We start from the raw sequence: 23,579 nt of genomic DNA, 5'->3' as shown, positions 1-23,579 counted from the left end.
GGAGGGGAGGGAGAGAGAGAGGGAGAGAGGGGAGAGAGGGGAGAGAGAGGAGAGAGAGGAGAGTTCAGATCTTCAGGCTCGATTGATTTAACGATAAACACTTGCAATGAGCCCTAGGGAACAAATGAAGCCCCATGACTTCAATTAAAGTGAGAATGGAGTAATTTTAGAGAGCTAGAGAGATAGTGGAGAACTGGGATACTTACGCTGTAGCGTTTGAAGAGGATGTCCAGGTCTTCCGTGGTCTTGCGGTATTTGTCATCATTGAGGGGGCTTTGGTCGATGGAGTCCTCTCCGTCGGGCTCAGGACTTTCACAACCGTTGAAGCCTTTCTTTCGCAATGTCTGAAGACAGGAAGAAGGTCACGAATCGAAATATGAACGAATGCCTGCAAATATCAATGAACCTGCAAGTAGGCTATTAGGCAATATAGCTTCTTTTTTCTTTTTTTAAGTTCAGACTGTATATCTGGCACTTGACCTGACATACTGCACTGGGATATACCTCGTGCTTATTCAAGGGTGCACACTGTACGCCATAAGACAAGCACATGCCCCCTAGGAGCAAAAAAAATCAAATGGGTCCTTGCAAAAAAATGCTCATCCTTTAACTCAGTGACATCATCCCTTACCTCAATGATGTCGGCGTTGGTTCTGCTCTCGTGAGGTTCGTTGTACTCGGTGTATTTGAGCAGCACCTTGTCCATGTCCGTGCTGGCGTACTGGAACAGCTTGTTGGAGTGGTTGAAGATGATGAGGGCGATCTCGCAGTCGCACAGCACGCTCAGCTCGTAGGCCTTCTTCATCAGGCCGAACTTCCTCTTGGTGAAGGTCACCTGACACGCGCAGAGGAGAGGGAGGACAGAGGTGGGGAGGGTATGAGGATAAATGTGAGGGCAATATCATAACTAGGTGTCAATGGAGTCATCTGTGAACAGCTTTAGACAGAAAGCAAGCCTTATTAATTGATCTATCAAAAGCATTTGATTCTGTTGATCCCCAGATGTTGCTAACCAAACTCAGTAACATTGACCTCGGTGAAAGGGCTGTTGATTGGTTCAGAAGTTCTCTTGCTGGGAGAACTCGGTGTGTATATATTGAAAGCATGAAGTCAAGCTTCCTTGAGTGTGTCAGAGGTGTGCCTCAAGGTTCAGTTTTAGCGCCGGTGCTTTTTTTCATTATTTATAAATGATCTGGGAGTCGGGATACAATCTGTCAAACTGCATCTTTATGCTGATGATCAGGTGGTGTATTCTTGTGCTCCCTCTCTGGTTCAGGCTATCAAAGAACGTCAGACCGCCTTTCAGTCACTGCAATCATCCCTACATGAATTGAAGTTGGTCTTAAATGCCAAAAAAGACTAAATTCATGACGTTCTCCAGGGCTGGTTCCCCCCCAGAGGTCAGCATCCTTACATCTGACGGCAAGCACATTGAACAAGGCTCCTCCTATAAATATCTTGGGATTTGGTTGGATGACAAACTGTCTTACAGCACTCATATAGTCTCTACGCTACGATCGGCTTCCATCATATTCTAAGTCGTCTTCTATATCCTCAAAATCTGATCAATATTCAGCCATATTGCACACAATATTCCAGGCACCAACAAGCCGATCGTAGCGTAGAGAATGTGAGCCGTGAGTGTAGCCTACAGACAGCTAGATAGCCAGTCTGCGCGCTGTGCGCATGCGTGCTGGAGCAAGTGGGGAAGCTATATTTGTTTCTAAAGACGTTTCTAAAGATCATATTACAGAGGCATGTAAATACCATAACAAACCCTCGCTCTATGGAAGCACAACTAGAGATTCATAAAGACAGATTGATGAAAACAACCGTTTCGCGGCAGAAAATACATTTTTTACAAGCTGCATTCTCGGTGCCCCGTCCGCCGCCATTACATGGATATACTGGCTCGCGCTGGATTTAAAATTTCTTCTACAGGCCTCTGAATTACACCAAAGTTATCTCGGTGAGTCAAACGTCTTATAATATGCCGTAAATAAGGTCCAGGTTGTCAAAAACGAGCATTCTCCTTTAAACCTTTGCTGGGCTTTTATTATAGAAATAAATGTTGCTCTCCAGTCAAAGCCAGATTGAAACTGGTTGAAGCAACGTTCTTATCAGTAATCGACTATGGAGATATTCTGTACATGCATGCAGCTTCCACTGTACTAAAGAGATTGGACACACTTTATCACTCTGCCCTACGTTCTATTAGCAATGCTAATTCACTTACCCATCATTGCTCACTATATGAATTGGTGGGCTGGTCCTCTCTCTACACACGTAGACAGCTCCATTTCTTTGATTTGTTTACAAAGCACTCATTGGTAAACTTCCCCTCTACCTTTGTAATTTGTTTTCTTTTACTGATGTTAGCTATCAGACACGACGCGAGCTAGATTCTTCTTAAAGTTCCCAGGGCCTTACTGAGCTAGGCAAGTCTGCTTTTTCCTATTGTGCTCCGGAGGCTTCGAACACAATACAAAACGCGCCTCGCCTGGACACATTAGTGACCCTTGGAGAGTTTAAAACTGTCATTCCTAATTCTGTAAAGGAGGAATGCAGATGTTCTCATAAGTACGCTCTGCAGTGTTGACATTTTTATATTGTAGATGATTTGTTTCAATAGGCCTGATCTGCCAACACTGATATTTTTCTAACTCTGATGTTTGTTCTTGTATGAATGATGAACCTTGTATGTTTAGTGTTTTTATGATTGACTGGTGTCTTCTTGGCCAGGTCACCCTTGTAAAAGAGACCATGCGTCTCAATGGGTCTATCTGGTAAAATAAAAGCTAAATAATTTACCATACACACTATTCAGGCTCTCTCTCTCCCTCCCTCCCTCCCTCCCTCTCTCTCTCCCTCCCTCCCCCTCCCTCTCTCTCTCTCTCCCTCCCTCCCTCCCTCCCCTCTCTCTCTCCCTCCCCCTGCCTCCCTCCCTCTACCTCCCCCTGCCTCCCTCCCCCTCCCTCCTTCCCTCTCTCCCTCTCTCTCTCTCCCTCCCTCCCTCTTTCCCCCCCCTCTCTCTCTCTCTCCCTCCCTCCCTCTCTCTCCCTCCCTCTCCCCCTCCCTCTCCCTCTCTCTCCCCCTCCCTCCCTCCCTCCCTCCCTCTCCCCCTCCCTCTCCCCCTCCCTCTCCCTCTCCCTCTCTCTCTCTCTCCCTCCCTCCCTCCCTCGACTATTCCAGCAAACTCATGAAGTGGCTGGCTGTAACTTCACTTCTGTCCCTTCAGTCCTCTCTAGTCCCCCCCCCCTAACCCTGCTGTCTCTCTTCCTTCTCTCTTTCTCAACACCCTCTTTCTCTGCTGAGAAGGTGCAAATGAGATCATTATCATGTTGCTAACGCTGATAAGAATCCTCAATATCCTCCTGTCCCAATTCCCCGAAGAGATATACTCCTCCACACCCCGACATACACACACTTGACAGGAATGAACCAAAACCCTACCAAACATATACAGGCAGTAGGCTGCTCACACACCCAAGCACACGCCCATTGGTGGTTGTACATTTTATCCATAAACACACACACACGCGCACACACACAGATCAGTAACTGTCTGTCCTGGATAGCTATGACTGCATTCACTACCTTGCAGCTGCTGTGGGAGGATTGATTTATCTGGTGCAGCTGTCCTCAGGGCTGTGGGTGATCACGCCGACTCCATGTTGGTTTGAACTTTGTGGGCTCGCTTGGCCTGACACACTGGCGGCCGCTCATTAAAAACGGGAACACACGCATACGCCACTATTCACACGACGACACACGTGCACGCAAACATACGCAGGAGCAGGCGAACGCTGGCGAACACTGGCGAACGCTTCGGTGAAAACATCCGGGCCTGAGGTTGACTTTGTGTTTAGAATGTGTGTTAAGTAGCCGTTTCATGTTTTGTAATCGGACAGGTCAAACGCAAAACACTACAAAACAGCAATCAACACTATAAAAGCAATCTCCTTTCTATTTGAATTGCCTTCGGTCTGACTTTTAGTGTGACCTTTTAGGGGCACATTCTTTCAAATCAAGCCCCTCTGAACATAACAGGTGTGAGCACTTGAACCTGGCCAGTGGTGTCAGATGGACCTTGGTAAGCTGTTAAAAAAAACCTGCGCACACACGCACACACACACACACGCACACACGCACACACACACACACACACGCACACACGCACACACGCACACACACAAGATTATGGGGACCCAGCGCCAAATGTTTCACCTGTTTGTTCCTCTCATCGGTGATCCTCTGGATCTGGATCTTCTTCCTCCCCATGATGCCTTGCGTTGGCGAGCAGGTTCAGTCAGACGGGGAAATGCCTTCTCAGCAGCGGAGAGGTGGAGCGGCCGGCCGGCTCGCGCTTTCTGAGCCGCGCACGCGCTCGTGAACGTGCACACGTGTGGGGGGGGGGGGGGTGGGGGATGGGGGGTGTGTGTGTGGGGTGGGGGGCCGCACACCAGCAGACGCTCCTCTGGCCGGGGTTTCGGGCGATGGGGCAGAGGGGTTTCCTGCTCCCCTCGCAGAGCTGCAGAGGGAGACGGTGGAGACGACGGCGGACGGGGTGTCCTCAGTTCATCATTTGCTCGGTGGGGGGGGGGGAGGGGGGGAGTGGGGGGGGGGGCGGGCGGGCAGGCGGACGGTGACAAAGATGACCAGTTTCCCCAAACGTCGCAGGGGGCCAGGAAGTTGTCACTCCTAGGATGGAGAGAACGAGAGAGAAATAGTGTGTTATTGTTCCACAGCCAGGATGTGGAGGTTTTTTTGGGGGGGTGTAATGACAAAACAGTCATTACATGCAACACAAAGGCTGTGACTGAATGCATCGGTTGGCGCCTGACAGACTTTGGTATCTTGTAGCAAATCAGAGACCATTTGTTGCACACTGCTCTGTGATGGTATCAAGGTACTAAGGAAACATGCAGACCTGCGGCTTCGAACAGCCACAGCAATGCTGTCAGGCCAGTCTGAGCAGTGCAAACACTACGCCTTTAGTGTGGGCATACCTACACTCACTCACACACACACACACACACACACACACACACACACACACACACACACACACACACACACACACACACACACACACACCCTATAGCACTCAATGTTCAATATAAAGTGTCCCTCACCATTAACACGCATGTACAGTGTGTATTATACACCAAATGACTGTGTCACCCCCACGCCGAGCCTGACTGGATCGGAGGACCTGAAAACATTCCCTGTAGCTCAAGGGCAAAAAGGCCCCGATCTCATGTCACCCCACCTTCGTCACTCATTCCAGTCCAATGTGTCCCACGCAGACAGAAGCTACGCTAATTGTGACTAGTGCTTCCCATTCTGACCTCTTACTTATATACGTCAGAGTTGGTCTGTGAGAAAGGGGCGTCTCACCTAGCTGCCACAGGGGTGGGGGATAGGGGGGTGGGGGATGGGTTGGTGGGGGGGATTCCCATGCACAACCAAGTGATAAATGGATTTAGAAGTTATGACCGACAACTGAAGAGATCTGCGTTCTCACGACACGCATTTTTGTCCTCGGGAGGGGGGGGAGGGGGGGGTTGCGTTTGTGCTCTGCCAGGTGAGTGTGATTCAATCTGGGACGAGGGCTATCATGTTCACATGCCGCTTAACCCGATTTCAACGGTGAAGGAGGTGACGGCGTTCAGTTCATCGGTACACTTTGTCCTCATGGGAAAGCGTTGCATGCGGCGCCGTGTGGACGGACAGGTTGAGACGCTAGAAGACAATCGCATCCGTCTTTACGGCCTTGAAACAGGCGTCTACGTTTCAGGATGCCCGTTCCCTTCGACTTTTGTGGATCCCAACAAGCTAGCCGGTCACCTTTGCAAACAAGTTGAACTTGAATCTGTAGTCTAGAACGCTAGAACGCCGCAGAAGACACAGCGCTCGTGATGTCATCAGTTTCCGCGGCAGCCCCCGCTCTCTCTCCCTCTGCGTGCCCCCGCCCCCCTCCCCCCCAACCACCTCCACTTCCTGCCAAAGTCATAGGACCTGGAACCAATCTCATTCCTCTTCACCTTCCACATACAACACGCTCACTCGCTCCAGCAGTGCCTGGTTTCCGTTAAGCAGATGTCATTGCGCACGTGGAGGGAGCTGCGAAGCGGCGATGCCTCAGTAAGCGAACTCAACTCTTGCCGTTTTATTTCTCAGCTGTAGTGAAATCCTACAGTGGAACCTCAACGTCGCTGGCGAGTTTGCCTACGCAGCGAGCGGCCAATGAACCAACAGGAGACTGGTTTATGCCAGCCAGAGAACATGGTCAGCCTCTCAAATCAGACCCACCACCTGTGTCCCCTTACATGTGTCCTACCTTCCCCCTTCATATTTGCAAAGCTCACCCACATGCTGTAACAGCTGTTACCACACCTTCTGTTCCACCCCCAACCCCTCACTCACTGTCACAGCTGTTCCCCTCCGCACCATGCTCTTGGAGTTTGGCATGCGGTGAGCATACCCCCCAATTTGCCAACTTGGCTCCCTTGTGTCCAGATAGACTCTTGGAACTCTACCATCTACTAGGATACAGTTTTCACTCTGACAACCCTGATATGCGCACTTGCCTTCTTCGTTTGTCTGCGGCTGCATGTTCCTTCTGCATATTGGACAATATAGATGACCTCGTGCAATAATAATCAGGCGCCAGAAGAGTGACACAATATTACACAGGATCCACCTACAGTACAAGTATCCGGTGAATGTTTACATGCTACATCTTACGTGCTTTATTCATGAGGTCCTGACCAATAAAACTGTCCAGTTATGCCACATTTAGCGATCCAATAACACACGCTTGCCTACACAACATGGTCACAGCCTTATGGCTATTATGTAAATTCTGAAGCGTTTCCGTTTCGAGCTCTGACCCTTCGGGCCACTGCCGTTCTTTGGCATCATTGTGAGGCCAGATGGAGAACATGCTGAGCCATATCTGGAGGTGTTGGAGAACATTCAGCTCCTCCACAAAACCTGCTTCACTTCGGCTGGACGGTGAGGGCAGGAAACGTGCCACCAAGTCAAGGGCCTCGCTAGGATTTCTAAATAGGATTTCTAGGATTTCTTAGCATGAGGTAGCTTGCTGAAATGCATGCCAACACACACATATACACACACACACACACACACACACACACACACACACACACACTCACCGTATTACAAAGACATAGCAACAGACAGTGAAGTGGTTACAGCATAAGAGTCGGTATCATAAAACAGTAGGTTGGGGTGAAAGGTGCATCGTTTCAGGCAGTAATGATGGATGATGATTAGGGCTGCATGATATTGGAAAAATAATGACATGGCAATATTTTTTTCTGCGATATATATTGCAATTTGAAAAAATACAGGAATTTTCACCAGATGACTGAATAATGAAGAATGATTGTGATGGTTCGCTGTGCATGTCGCTCACTAGCAACAAACTCTATGTATCCAATAACCCTGAAATCTGAATAAATTGTTATATCAGACAGACAGAAACTTCTCTTGTGGATTAGTCATGGAAAATGAGAACTGTGAGTTTTCCTTTTGTATCAAGCAGCAAAAATGTCGTAGCATGACCTGTTTGAGTTAATTTGCCTGTCTGCACATCCTGTGATGTAACTATTGCACATGCTCACACTGTAATGCCAATTCTGAAATGATATAATATACAGCTCTAGTGACGATAGTAACAGAGTGGTTGGACGAACAGAGGAGCAAAGTAATACATTGCTTTATATTGTTAGGAGATTGCACAAAACACCCCGAAACACTTGTGATGCATTAAACACAACCTCACTTAAAAACACAACATAAAGCTTTACAGAAGCTCTCTTGACATTATTCAGATGAAATCAAAACCATGTTGATGATGGTGAACGCTGCAGGGCTGTGTTTGTGCAGGGCTTTACTTAATGTAGGCCAGTTAACAATCTGTGACATCGCTGGCAATTACAGGAAAATGAACTGAGAGCATCCAAAGGTTCATTCCCTAATTCCCATAATCAAACAACGCTACGCTAAACTAGCACTTCATCTGGATTTAAAGCCCATAGCATAGCATCCATGACTAGATGAATGAATGAGTGAATGACTAGATGGTCATGAGGAGAGCTTTTCCATTTCTACTAAAGTAATCCTGGTAAACTCATCTCCAACCCCCTGCTGAAAATGAGATCAATTCTGGTCTCGATTCTGGATTTGTGCAGATCTGTTTTTCCAGGAAAAATTGATGAACTTAGACTCTTAATGCTGGAATCTATTTCTAGCACAGCAATAGTAAACAACAACTGGACACATCCATGATTATGTATGGGATGTGCATAGCATCCCCAAATGTCTACATGGGTACAACTCAAAACAGTTCCCAATAGAGATGAATCGAATCAAGCAGCCTCCCTCCAGTTAGAGAGTCAAACAAATATCCAAGAAGTCCGCCAGAGAAGAGAAGAACCACAATATATTTTTTTTTTTACCCAAACCAAATAAAGGGTTATGACACACAAGATAGTAGCTGCCCCACGTGAACGGTTTCCAAATAATGACCTTGTCTATATAAGGCGCAACTCCAAGAACACTAGTTCAGCATTTTATGTCTTATATCTCATTGATCTCTCCTGTCCCCCGTCTCAAATATGCCCGTGCCCAGGCCAGGTATTAAACAGTATGATGATATAGAAACCGGAACTCGCTGATTGGTCAGGCTGTAGTTGGCATTTTTTGATTAGCCGTATTCTGCTGGTTGCCGGCCTTCTTCCCTGCTGCCCTCTGCGTTGCTACCCCTCATTACTGTAATTGGCACGTCCATCCTCCCTCTAACCCCCTACAGGCGCTGATGGCTCAATTAGGATCTGGCTGGAGGACTGATCAGTGGGCCTGATAATGAGGCGGCGGTTTGGCTCCTGGGGAGCCATGGCTCCGTCCAGCACCCTCCAACCCTAACCCTAACCCCAGCACCCTCCAACCCCAACCCTAACCCTAACCCTAACCCTAACCCCAGCACCCTCCAACCCTAACCCTAACCCTAACCCTAACCCCAGCACCCTCCAACCCTAACCCTAACCCTCACCCCAGCACCCTCCACGACATGCAGGAGCCCATCGACACACACGCTTCAGCTCAAGCTCAGATCCAGAGACGCTCTTGAACATTCGGGAGAGACGGGGACGTCTACGTTTGTCATAAATAACCAACGTGGGTTTTCAGGATTGACTCATTAAGTCATTATCTTGAAAAGTCAGGGCCTCCATCACTTTGACCAAATGAACTTAGCTGGATGTGCTTTGAATCACTCTGTGCTTGTTTTCATGATCCATGGATCTGCCTCTGATGGCGATAAGGATCATTTCATCAAGGCTGTGTGTAGACATGTGGTGTCATTAGTGGCATTGACCTTTATAGGATTATTGGTCAAAGAAATGTGGCCAAGTCCTGATATGAGGCGCAGGGATATCAAATGTACAAAAATGACTCCCACACAATGAGGGACAGGGTTGCATTAGTCTTTTGAAGTCTTAAGCAGTTGTCCGCTAGTAGCCTATCAGACAGGTAACATAGAGCTGCGATCTGCAGGGCCCAATTTCCAAAATATTGATTAGCAATATATTCTAATTTAGCATAATGACCTTTGACCTCGGGACATGTAGCTGGATATCTGACCTTTCTTTTGTCTAAAATCAACCCCTATCCCTTCTTTTCTACCCCTGTGCAGCCTGAAAGGACTGGTAGGGTGTAATCGACTAGTACACTTTCCCACCTGACATAGGGGGGTGGCTGGGATATGAGGGGGACTTGATGGTTATATCGTAGGTTGTAATCCCCCTTTCAAATTCCTATGACCTCTTCGGGTTGCATATGACCTTTCCAATGCCTTCAACCACATACTGTCACTCAGACTTCCAATACTCAGTTTAAAATGCCAACCGGATGTTTCTTTATTAAATTAATAACCATTTGACTCCAGTCATACATATGAGAGTAGAGTTCAAGATTGTTACTGCTGAAGTGTTCAAGAAACCCTGTCAAGGTGACTGATGTGACAGTTGCAACTGGGGGCAGGCAGGCAAGCAAGCCTGACAAAACAACTGAACATAGTGGAGATGAAAGACTGTGAACGAGCCTGACGCACGGTTTCAACTGTCAATGAATTACCACCAGAGCTTATGTTGAACATTGCAGACATTGCAGTCACACCACAGAATTAAACTGCAATTAAATTCAATATATCTACATTTACTCCACTTGGAAAAGCTGCCCTTTTCATGACCTCTTTGTGTAGATCATTAAAAAGGAGTCATTTTACCACAGGGAAATAGTGGTAAATGGAGTGGCCTGCAAATAAGTCATGTGTGATCCATCTGTGATCATGATACTGTAGGTCATCTTGTGAAGTATGTATAGAAACTACTCGGCTAAAACCAACCAAATGCTGAAGAGGAATATCAGATGATAATGTATATTTGAAAGCATACATCTCACACTCACAGATTGTAAAGTTAAAATGTTATTATTACCTGAGGTTTGTCCAGCACAGTTTTGGGGGGTTAAATGAGTGGGTTTGTATTTCCAATAATTGATTAAATGATTCCCTGATTGTTGGAGGGGCAAAGCAGGGTAACAGGTCTCCTTCAAACTGGCCCTGAAGAACAGAGCTGTCTGGCCTGCTTCTACCCCGGCAGCTCTGGTGTCAGACAAGAAAAGTCTGACCCCGTTGGGACCCTACATGAAACATGGCTGCCATTTTCAAGTTCACATGACACCGAGAATCGTGTTCATGTTTCAAGTTTTACTGAAATAATATGTTCATCACAGGCCACGAGGGACAGAATTCAAGGATGTATTCAGTTCTGTGAAGTTTAATTTCAGGACAGTTACTCTTAAAACAGCAGGCTGAGATTTTGGATGACTAAAAAGCAGCCTGATTCCAGTGAGGCAACACCTGATCTCAATGCTTTTGACAAGGCAATCCCAGAATAGCAGACAAAACAATGTTTACCTGGAAATGTTGCCCTGATAGGCTACACTTAATGTGAAGCAAAGACCCTTCGATATAGACCTATCCAAAATACAGTATGGGCAAAATAACCAACTGACTAGTTATTCACTCAATATCAGACACAGTAGCCTATTACAGTAGACTAGTATCACACTAGATGTCAGTCCATTGAGCTCACTTTTTAGATGTACTGTAAAACCTCCGGCTGGTTTCTAAAGATTTATCTTTAAGGTTTAACTTTAAGATAACAAAGATGAGAAAGAACATTTTTCCGCATACAAGACGTAAAATAGATGTGGAGATAAATTCCCTGACACATTATCCGTGTTCATGATAGCCTACCTGCTCAATTTCGTCATCGACTGACAGCTCTGCTGAAGATGGATTGACAACACAGAGGACAAATGTGTACCAATTTAGCATAGGCCTACATACAATCCCATAACCCGACTTGTATCACGGTAAATTGCATTTTACTTGACAGAGACCATCAGGGACAGACAGCCAATGAAGAATCTGCAGTGACAGCTCGCAAGTAGCATCTGACAGCTCTTATTATTGGTAGTGGCCCTGCTGTCAAAAATGTAAGCACCCTCTAACCTCACTTTAACGTTCAGACTACCATCATGGGCAATTCGTTTGGTTTATTTCGGCACATTTTGCAGTTAAACAAAGGTGTTCTTTTAGGCCATTTCGCAATCTTGAACGAAGCCGAACGACAGCCATTAGTCTACCTTCCCAGAAACTCTTCCGACAAAATAGCCTATTGCCTATTAAAGAACAACCAGACGGTGCGAGCGAGTGAGGACGCAAGGAATTATAGGGTATCTAAAACAGATCAACGGTCATTTGATGCGACTATCATTATGAATAAGCATATGTGACTGGTTTGCTTTGCTTGATTAAAACAACGAAGCAAACACTTGTGTAGCGAGGAGAAAAAACGAAGGAAGGAAATGTATCATTCTACTTACCCTGAAATGTTACAGTCCAAAATAACGAGAGACGAATGACTTCATTAAGAGATATATTCTAACAGATGCTATTAAATAATCATAAACTCCGTTTCTATTTACACAAATCCCTTACTCCTTGTTCCGTTTAGTAAAGAAGTAACTATTATATCCTTCCAAACGATACAGTGTAGCCTAGTGTACAGCCTACGTCATTCCCACCAGTTCATGATTGATGTGTCATGGGCCAATAGGAAGCCAATGCCCCAGATGCCAAGCCAATCACAGGGTAAGTTACTGTAAATGGGAAGGATCTGTAGAAAGGACATGACGGAGGTGACGGCCATGTTCTGCAACAGTGTTTGTATCCCTCCGCTTCGGTATTTACCTTTTGCATGATTTTGCATGTGGAGAAAATGTCACTGTGGCCTAGCGCTGTAGTATCAGCCTCCCATTGTGCTATGGGACGATCCGTTATCTGTGTAGTGAATCGGTGGTCAGCGGCAGTAGGCAAGGACATTAAACAGTTATAATTTCTTAGAGGTGACAGAAAATAAAACCAAGCTTCTTGTTTCCCTTTAGCTGTCTTTTTAGTGTCAGAAGAGGGGGCTATTTCTAATGTTTAGGTAGGCTAGAATTCCGTTTTATAGCCGCAATGTATTTGGTTTCTAATTCCTTTTACCATCTCTGATGTGGCCTGATGAACCTGCCCAAATGACCTAGGCTATATAACCTCTTTTCAAGGAGTGTTGGCAGGCATATGCCTACATACATGATGGGGGGAGAACAGCAGCTTTTTGCTCGGGACAAATGGCCCTTTGGGTACTGTGCTATGGCCTGCTTCAAATAGTCACGGTATAGGCTCTTATTTGAGACTGATTTGATCTGAACGTGGTAGGCCTATGTGTATAAAAAGTACACAACTCGAAGAGCACAGTCTGATTATTTGAAAATAGTTGCCCTTGTTGAAACGGGGAAGTACTATTTGTGATCCACAAGACATTTCCTGTAGAAATAAAGATTTTCTGAAATCATGATTGTGGTTCATCTTTATGACCTCTGTGTGTTTAGAGCACTCTGGCAATAACCTAGTATGACGAGTCATACTGATTCAGTGTGGAGAAATCAGAGAGAGAAATGGAGGCTGAGAAAGGGGATAGAGAAGATTACCTAGAATGTGTTGTTATGTAAGAAGCTTAGGTACAGGGGAAATACACTGCAAACAGATGGGACACTATCAACTAACATCTAGCCCTTCTGTCATAGTTTACACATTCATGGTTAACATGGAGGAAAGGGAGGGTGTAGTCATTACACAAATCCTGTTGCTGGGCCGATAAGTGGTCAGCGGAGTTTCATTCAGAACATAATGTCAAGTCTCATAAAAAATGCAAGATTTGAATAATATAATAGTCCACAATCAGTGGATCACAATACTTCCTATGAATGCTATAAGTTCCATACACAAACAAGATAGTTTTCTTGGCATGTTTACTGCACCATGTCAGTAGCCTACTGTAGGTTAGTGACCCATTTGATTATTAATTGTGAAACAATATTATGGTTATGTAAAGCTGTCTCTATTGTTTGGGTTGCATGGGATGTGTGTGCGTGTGTGTGGCCACCTAGGCCGTCGCTCTGCAGGGGGCCAGAAGAAGAGGCTGAAAGACAAGCTCAAGACCCTCCTAAAGAAGTGTGAGATACAGCCTGCTGCCATGGAAGCTGCTGCCGCAGATCGTTCCTCCTGGCGTGGACTCTGTCACAAAGGAGCAGAGCTGGCAGAGGAGAACAGAAGAAAACACCATCTGGCAAAAAGAGAGAGGAGAAAGGCGGCCATGACTACACCTGCCCCATCGGGTCAGGCCTTCACTTGCCCTGTCTGTGGCAGACTGTGCATCACGCATTGGACTGTACAGTCACCAAAGAACCCACAAACCAGTAGCAGAAGTCATCATCGGTCACAATGGACTACCATAAGCAGTGTGTGTGTGTGTGTGTGTGTGTGTGTGTGTGTGTGTGTGTGTGTGTGTGTGTGCGTGTGTGTGTGTCTGTCAGAGGAACACAGCGTCTGATAGAGAGACAGCATCTTGGCACAGCACTTCATAGGGTTTATTACAGTGACAATCGCATTGTAAGCAGCTTTACCGTTCAACACAACACACAGGCGAACACACGCACGCACACACACACACACAGACACACAGGTCTACTCACTCTACTGATGTGTGTATGTGTGAGAGTGTGTGTGAGGGTGTATAGTTCAGCTGAGAGGTGTGTGTGTGTGTGTGTGTGTGTGTGTGTGTGTGTGTGTGTGTGTGTGAGTGCGTGCGTGTGTGTGTGTGTATGTGTGTGTGTGTAGGCGGAGAGCCCTTAGTGTGCAGTGACCTACAATGCTCCCAAGGGCCATCGCATCCCGCCTGCTGCCTGGCAACACACTGTCACCATGGTGACAGGAGAAACAAAAGCTTGCACCACTGTCACCCATAAACAGGGCATGCGGTACATCCATGCATACATTTGTGTTTGTGTGTGATTTCATCAATTTCATCATTTTAATTCAACTCTTACAGCAGACTATTCTAGACTACTTTACACATTTACACATAGTCACTTCAGCAGCAGCAACCCAGGCAGGAGTTGCATGGCAGGAGAGAGTGTGAAACCAGTTGAAAGCATCGGCCAATGACAATACGGTCAAACTGAGAGTTAAGACAGCACAGTAACCCTCGGAGCAGCCCTGTCACTGTGTCACTGCTTGGACTAACATCACATTGTTGTTGTTTTGTTGTAGTGTGTAGTGTGTTTTGTTGTAGTGGAGCAATAATGAAGTCATCAAAGTCCAAACCAAGTCCACTACATCAGGGGAATTCAATAAATTGAAGTCTCAAGCGAGAACAGACTTTTTATTTTACCTGAGCATAAGAGTCAGAATTTGGTTTATTTGTCAAGTGCATTTTCATAGCCTATAGGAGGAATTTGACTCACGGGTGAAAAGTTCAGTCATCCGGGAGAGACTTGGAGTAGAGCCGCTGCTCCTTTGCGTCGACAGGAGCCAGTTGAGGTGGTTCGGGCATCTAGTGAGGAAGCCTCCTGGGCGCCTCCCTAGGGAGGTGTTCCAGGCGTGTCCAGCTGGGTGGAGGCCGCGGGGTAGACCCAGGACTAGGTGGCGGGATTACATCTCCGCACTGGCCTGGGAGCGGCTAAAGATTCCCCAGGCAGAGCTGTCTGGGGCCCCCTGCTGGAACTGCTGCCTCCGCGACCCGACCCCGGATAAGCGGATGAAGATGGATGGAATTTGACTCAGTGACCATTGTGTATGCATGTACACAAGTATACGTATGCACACATTTTTTAAAAGTGTATTTTTTCAATAAGCAGCGAGTAGATTGGGTGATAAAGACCTGGGAGACGGAGGGAAAGCCGTGGGAGCAGTAGGCTACAATCGAGTATAATTTTCAGTTCAGAGCCAGAGATGACTGGGGATGTACAATACAAAATGTAACCACATGATGGCAGCATACGCCTTAGAATGGTATTCATCATGTATACCACAATTCGCACCACCAATGCAAGAACCCACATCAAATGAACAGTTGAGGAAGACAATTATCAGACTATAAACTTATTTTAAAGTAATTCACACATGGAAATGTAGGCTATTTAGGCGGAGTAATTTGAAAGCCCAAACGCAAACGAATGCCTGGAGATGCAGAAAGAGGCATGTCCAAAAAGAGCTGATATTTAAACTTAAATAACATGAAATAAAAAAATAATAATGGGGAGTAGCAATGTTAGTGCAAGTTTTACAGCCGTCAATAGCAAGATCGTGTAGGCTACTGTAATACACAACTAGCAATATTTGGGGGGGATATACTGCATAAAGTGGATTGTTTTCCAGACATAGGCTTCTGATTAATGTTTTCTATATAGGCATGTGCCAGAAATAACCTTGCAGGCATGTTCCTATTTTTATACCCATGCAATTCAAAAGAATAGCCTAATAGATAGCCATGCAAAATAATCTACTGAGGGATAAGGCTGTTGTTTATGCTTTAACATCCATGTTTTAACTCAGATTTAACACACTTTCATCGACATTTGAGTTTGCTCGCCATTTGTTTTGATCAATATATTTGGCAACATGCCCTTTGTCGATTTTATTCATGTCTATTTCAATATTTCAAATATTTAGCCTAATCGAAATATGTCTTAGTCGAGATGCTTATTCCAGATGTTGTGAAAGCGGTTTGTGAATAAATATGAGAAACGCTCTCGTTTAGGCTATAATAGTCATATTTGTAGTCCATAACAACCACAGGCTAGAATTTGTAGGCATATTTTTTATATTTTTGTGATCAATACATCTGAACTGATGTAGCCTATAGACCTAGGCCTATACCTATGTCCCAAAAATGATATAACGATAGCCTAGTTTTAATTTCTCCAATTCTCTGGGGAGTGGTTCACAAGCACAGCCCCCTTAAGCCAAATCTCTTTTCTCACGTGCATCGAAAACAAGATAAAGAGGTAAAAATTAATGTTCAGTTTGGAAGAGGATAACATAATACATCTCGATGGATATCAAACAGGTCAGAGATAGCCTACCCTAATTGTAAGGATATAGGCTAACCAAGGCAGGCACTTCGTGTTTGGGTTATTGGATACACCCATAGCTCATATATATAGTCTACAGTATAACTACAACCAGGCTGTACCTTTATGAGATTTTTTATTTTTTTTAAGTCAAATGTATTTGAAAACTCATACCAAAACATATTTGCAGGTTATTTTTTCTTTCTGCAGAATCGCTAGTCTGCATGCATCATTCCTAATATAGGACTTTTGTGAGATGCCCAAAGACTTGGCCAAGAGATGTCATCATCGCTGAAGGGGTAGCCTAGCTCCTTGTCAAAATGCATAATGTGCATTTCAGCAGGTCAGCTTATTTTCACATACGCTATTCTGATGGCGAGAGAACTTCAACCTCTCAGGTCGAATACAAAGTTTACAACATTGTAGCTTCAGCAACATTGAAGCAACATTGTAACTTCAGCTTCGGATATAGTCAGCTGTAGCCTACAGCAATTTCACTTATAGGCTATATAATATAATAATAATATAATAACAAAATGCATACTCACACTCACCTCTGCTTTCGTAAAACGGAAGCAATATGCGCTCTTTTGGGGGGAAAGAACACAACTCCGCTCAATTTTAGCAAACCTTGGTCGAATGTGGCAGAGTGTGAGCACTTTTCATTTGGGTGACGTTTTGTCTGAGTCTCTAACCTCCTATTAAACGTTTCACGTCGTGTGCTCAGCAGGCTAGGCCTACCTGTGTGCTCAATAGGCTAGGCCTACCTGTGTGCTCAGCAGGCTAGGCCTACCTGTGTGCTCAGCAGGCTAGGCCTACCTGTGTGCTCAATAGGCTAGGCCTACCTGTGTGCTCAGCAGGCTAGGCCTACCTGTGTGCTCAGCAGGCTAGGCCTACCTGTGTGCTCAATAGGCTAGGCCTACCTGTGTGCTCAGCAGGCTAGGCCTACCTGTGGTCAGAATGAAGACGGTCCCGTGCTGCGCACTTCAGGTGCCTTCACTTTAGGTTTTTATTTTTTTCCCTCTGTGGTTTCCTTAAATTTTACCTTCCAGTCTTATTTTTTATTTCACCGTGAAATGAAAGAGCCTAATTTACCCATAGGCCAATAGAGCTAACAGGTGCCATATAGCGCATGCTTTTGGGGTATGGGCAATAAGCACATATTAATACCAAAATAATGTTTTTTTGTCAACTGAAATGATCTAAAATAGTCCTCGTCAAAAAATTGAGGAACGCCAGTAGGACAGCTAGCCTACTAATTTATTCTTGACATATCTTTTATATCATTAACCAAGGAGGTTAGACGGTCTATATCTCGGTGCATCTCTTAATTTATAATGACGTTAATAAATATTGTCAATATTGTCTATAGACAGTGCTTTGATGTTATCAAATATATTGGCAGCTTTCTCTAACTTCTTGAAGCTGTCAAAACTAGCCGAACGTAGTAGGCTATGTGTCTAACGTGCTTTACAATCTCTGAACATTTTGTTGAAAACAAAATAAAATAGAACGCGGGATCATTGGTGCCTCCAAGAGATCTCAACACTTGACACTGGTTTAACTAAAAATCGATTCATCCAGCCAGGCTGTTAATGTAATTTATATAGGAGAACCTCCATCAGCCTTAAATGTAGAATATTTATGCTATTTACAGCAATGCTCAAATTAACACATGGACAAATGAGAAGCACACATCTAAAAGATGTGCCCACAACACACACACACACACACACACACACACACACGCACACGCGCACACACACACACACACAATCGCACACGCACACGTACACATACACACACAATTTCAGTCCATGACAGCGGCACATTCCCACACACATGACAGACAGGCCCAGACACATGCATGCGCACACACACACACACACACACACGCGCACACACACACACACACACACACATACACACACACACACACACACAACACACACACATACACACGCAGAAATGCAGACAACACATAGACACTCTCACCCCCATCAACCAGCCATACACAGTCGCAATCTCCCCACCACACACACACACACACACACGCACACACACACACACACACACACACACACACACACACACACACACACACACACACACACACACACACACAGAGAGAGAGAGAGACAGAGAGAGAGAGAGAGGGACCAGAAAAATACAGACATTCCTTGTCCATGTGATATTAGCATTTATTAATCCTCTGTATGCAACTTCTGTATGCATCTGTATGTGCAGACATGTTGCTCGTTTGTCTTAATGCCCACGTGTAGTCTATATCTCTCCATCTAGCCCGAATGAGCAAAAAAGTAAGTGGACAATGTCTTCAAACTCCATCTTTAAACCAACCTAAATACCACTCATTTTCATTATTCAAATTACAGGTCCTCAATTTGAATAATGGCGCGACTAGGATCCAACCATTTCGTAAACGGGGGTGCGCGGCCGTCCTTCTTAAGAGCGTTGGGAGAAATGGGACAATTGCTGCTTTCTAATTATTGCAAATCTGTTGTTGCTATTATTCTAATTTATTCATATTGCTTAGTCAACACATTGTGTAGGCCTATAGACTTATGTTTTTATTGTGGTTGCATAGCATGTTTATTTCCACCTACTATAACCTACAGCATGTGAGGCTAAACAATGAAAAACCCATGCGCTAAAAAGGTTTATATAGCTAGTGTAATGTTCAAAACAGTTATGCAAAAAGAAGAGTCTATTTCGTTCATTTTTTTGTTTCTTTCTGGCGCCTTATAATAGCCTACCATCCACGTTAGTTCTCGAACAGTGTGCGTGTAGTAACCTAACCTTTGTTGTGTTGTAGACCGAGCATACTACTTTTCTCACGCTCCACCGTCAAACGTATATTGTGCATGTCTGATAGTTCTAAAGATAAAACAAAAGTAGGCTATATGCATGTGGTTTGCTGCTGTAGCGGGTCTGAGATTTTGACCCATACGATCCCCCAAGTGTCTGCTTCTCACGCGTGGTCTCTTGGCAACGTATGTCTCTCTCGCTCACTGGTGTGTGTGTGTGTGTGTGTGTGTGTGTGTGTGTGTGTGTGTGTGTGTGTGTGAGAGAGAGAGAGAGAGAGAGAGAGAGAGTGTGTGTGTGTGTGTGTGTGTGTGTGTGTGTGTGTGTGTGCGTGCGTCTGGAAGCAAGACTGGAAGGCTGGTGGGAGGGTCTGGTTGATAATGAACTTCAGTCATCTCATTACGATTCTGAAAGTCTCTTGTCAACTGCGATGGATCCGGGTTCCCATGCATTGCTGGGAGAAAACGGGGCCATTGTGTATTATCCCTAGCCCATTAGCTGCACTTGCACCGGCTTCCAAAAGGAGCCCCTTGCCCACCCTTGGTTACCAAGCACTGGCTCTAAGGGCCGGGGGAGAGCAGTTAGGCCTACAATGAAACAATAGCTGCATTTGTTTGGTGGTTTCCAGGAAAACATCCAAAAATTGTGGACAGAAAAGCAAAATGGGTAAGTGTATGTATTTATTTGCTTGAACAATATTAGTGCACAATGACAGTTTGGTGGACCTCCCCATCACACCCATTGAACATTCAAAGAGGATTTTTGCCACACAACCCCGTGCGTGATCATGACAATAAGACAACTGAGATTGCCTCCAACAAACTCACATCCTGTGGATCTTGGGGCTAACAGTGCAATGTCCAGTCCGACAGTGCGTTGGTTGAACTGATGTTCAACATCCCCTTTATGGCATATTGCCTTATTGCTAGGCCTATAGTTAACGTTATCCAAGCATGCGGGTTGATGTCAAACATAAGAGGTGAACATAACAAAAATATGGATATCATTTCACTAAGTAGGCGTGTAGGCCTACGTGTGTGTGTGTGTGTGTGTGTGTGTGTGTGTGGGTGGGTGTGTGCGTTCGTGCGTGTGTGCGCGCGCGAGAGGGGGCGTGAGTAGCATAAAGCGTTGCGACAGGTCCACATTGTCACTCCATCCACTTGTCTAATTCATTTCTGAATTTCAGAGGGTGGAGACAAAGATGTTACCGCATTGAGTCGCGAAGGGGTGGGCCTTGGGCATCGTATATGATTTCGGACACACGAGATATAGCCCATAAGCAAACGAGAGATCTGTGGAAAGCGAGGAGTGCGGGCAGCCCCAACTCCCTCTTTGCAAGGGGGATGACGGGGCTGTCTGTGTGTGGAGTAGCTACCGTCGTGTGAAGAATCATGGTGTCGGGCAACCCGACTGGCTAAAAATGAATGGATCGTGCCAGTGCGACGTCACGAACAAGAATCGGCTTATTTTGTTGGAAAGGTGCTCATTTCGCGTAGCTCTGCCATATGCTCGGTGTCCTGGGAAGCGCGTGACCAGTCCATAGGAACCACCCTTCTGCAAAGTGGGTAAGGAGAACATTGGCATGAAATTAGATGCCACATATTGGTTATATTTCTGACTGCTGTGTTGGGCGCTCGTATGCAAAGGTTATGCAAATGGTTTTATCTAGGCTATCTGTCGTGGGTCGCCTTGCCTAACGGTTCACCGTGTGGCTAAACGGTAATCAGTTGAAAGAGAAGCATTGCTTATAGTTTAGTCTGATAACATGGTGAGTATTACGATCTAATTTCAGATAGACTAAATTATGTGGGCCTATCTTTTTTTTTCTTTTCATCAAATCGAGTGCTGGTGCATGTGCACACCACCCACATTATGGGCTAGGGTATTTCAGCCAATAGTAGCCTTTTGAACACGAGAAACAATCAGAATCGGACAGCCCTAGTTCCACTATATTGACACAGAAATTCACATATGATGTGGATTCGTGCTGGTGTGAGAATGATCGGGGTTTGGGTAGCTTACCCAAGTTTGCCTTGCTGAGGAGTTGGAGGTCACGCTGGCATTATCTTCCATTAAAAATCACAGGTCTTCGAACATGGATTGCTGTATTTCTCCCTTTCACTCGTCATTTCATCTCTATATTTGATTTGGAGCGTTCTGACTGTAACGCTAGCCTAATGAAACGCAGAAATCCGAATTTAAATTATCTCTTTTTGGCTAATAGCATAGCCTACTCTAAAGGGGCATTGTAATAAATTCATTTATAGACCATAGGAAATATCAAGAAGTTTGGGAAATGTAGACACCATGTAGCCTATTCATCGCAATAGAAACAACATTAATCTAACACTCCCCCACTTGTGTGTAAGACTGCAGTGGTTGCGCCAATATGGACATTTTAGAACAGCAGCCTCTTCCAAGCATGCACGTTCTGTAGGCTAGGTCTAAGTAGTCTGCTAACAATGAACAGGGCCACAAAACACACCACTTTGTCCTCACTACTTCCTCTAAAGGTGTAGGCATAGGCTACACTCATACGTGCCTGGTATGTCAACTCAAATGATTCTCACATTAGAAATGGCCTTCACCTGTCAAATGTTTTTAGACCAAAACTCTCCAAAAGTTACCTGATAGAGCCAGGCTGCAATTAAACGATCCCCACATCACCTGTGCATTCATTTTCTGGCCCATGCGTTAAATAGCAAGAGTAAAAAGCTTGTAAAAAACAACAACAACAACAACAAAAAAAACAAAGATGATTATGAAGCCAGCTGTGCGCGGTCACAATACATGGGCTGGAGCAGCACTGGATTAGCAAAGCGCTTAAGGGGCCTGTTACGTAACACATATTGAACCATAGGGATTAGAAAAGAGGAATTCAAACATAACATGCAGTTATGTGTTTATTGAACATGGTGGCATGAGCAGCGTACCACACGGGATTGTCACCTAACTTTTCGATTGCTTACATAGGCTATTATAAGTGAGAGGCGGTTTTTGTCGTTTTCCTCTGGGCGTTTGGAAATAGTGAACATTTGGTCAATTATAATGCACTGCAGCCTGGTGATCTGTTAAGTATTGCTTGAGTGATTATTTCTTGCCTCTATCCCTTGTGAAATGTGTGACTACAAGGATTTTAGTAGGCTATTTGGGGACTAACTCTAATAAATCTGATTTAGAAAGAGGTTGATGAAAAGCCTTGTGATGGTGGGTAGAAAGTAGTTGGGGAAAACGGTAGCCTATGTGAGGTTTCGGCTTCTTGGTTTCCCCTATAACTTTCAAATAGCCCATCTTTAACAGACCACGGCTTTCACTTTATTGTCTGTATCATTGGATTGTATCGTAGACCCCCCCCCCCCACACACACACACACACACACGTGCATTGGGAACATCTTGCACACGCGAGCAGTTGCGTACAGGCTCACCACGTGCACTTAAAGGCCTACTACAGGCTACTAAGGTGTTCACATTAGATATCAAACAATATCGTTGAATTTGAGATGATCTCGAATGTTATTAATAATATGCCTACACTCATTGCGTCTGGGGGTTAATTCGTCCCACACAATGAATAGTCAGGGTATTGTAATAGGAAAGATCTTCTTAACCAGTGTATTTTTTCTCTGTTTCAGGACGTCAGATGAAGTGCAAGTGACTGAGCGAATACTGTGGTTCAGGTAAACCCACACCTTTTTTCCTTTTTTTAAGCTATTTCTTTTCCATCGTCGTGACACAGCACAGGAGATATAAGGATAGCACAATGGAAGGGAAGACTTAGAAATGTGTAAATCTGATCAAGTGGTAGGCCTATGTAGGACTAAAATCAATTCCAAAGCACCATTGACTGACATTAGGCTACCTGATAATCACTGTATGGAGCAAAGTGAAATTAGAAATACCTAGGTCACATTTCGATTGAGTTATGTTCAGCATGATTGAAACCTGCACCTGTCTGTTTGAAACCCATAGACCTATACGCACACCAAGGCGGAGAGGTCTTCCATTAAAGGAGAGGTTCACTGAATAACACTTTAAGCACTATTTCTAGAACCCCTAGCATGTGTCTTTCAGAATATCGGAATAGTCCGTCACACAACACACGCACGCACGCGCGCGCGCATGCACACACACGCACGCACGCGTCTTTCTGTCAAAATAATCAAAATCGAAAAGGTCTCTGTCATAAAATAATAAAAATCT

General features: G+C 45.0%; 2 protein-coding genes across 6 annotated transcripts in view; both read right to left on the bottom strand.

Moving 5' to 3' along the window:
* LOC311323057 (myocyte-specific enhancer factor 2D homolog) overlaps positions 1-12,137 on the bottom strand; it is a 26,065-nt gene extending 13,928 nt beyond the window's left edge. For all 5 annotated transcript variants that reach the window (XM_084455192.1, XM_084455194.1, XM_084455193.1 and 2 more), the window contains exons 1-4: positions 11,983-12,137; positions 4,228-4,701; positions 632-835; positions 207-344 (exon numbers count right to left, since the gene is read on the bottom strand). In XM_084455192.1, the coding sequence (XP_084311318.1) occupies positions 207-344; positions 632-835; positions 4,228-4,281 (396 nt within the window). In that variant the 5' untranslated portion in view covers positions 4,282-4,701; positions 11,983-12,137. The remainder of the gene's footprint in view (positions 1-206; positions 345-631; positions 836-4,227; positions 4,702-11,982) is intronic.
* Positions 12,138-13,635: 1,498 nt separating this feature from the next.
* LOC311323321 (brevican core protein-like) overlaps positions 13,636-23,579 on the bottom strand; it is a gene marked incomplete at both ends in the record, with an annotated part of 46,513 nt that continues 36,569 nt past the window's right edge. Inside the window, 1 exon segment of the mRNA XM_084455522.1 lies at positions 13,636-13,736. Coding sequence (XP_084311648.1) covers positions 13,636-13,736 — 101 coding nt within the window.

Source organism: Borostomias antarcticus, assembly GCF_949987555.1.
Source record: "Borostomias antarcticus genome assembly, chromosome: 21".
NCBI classification, from domain to species: Eukaryota; Metazoa; Chordata; class Actinopteri; order Stomiiformes; family Stomiidae; genus Borostomias; species Borostomias antarcticus.
Note: the sequence above shows the minus strand (reverse complement) of the source record. Positions and strands in the feature narration are given on the sequence as shown.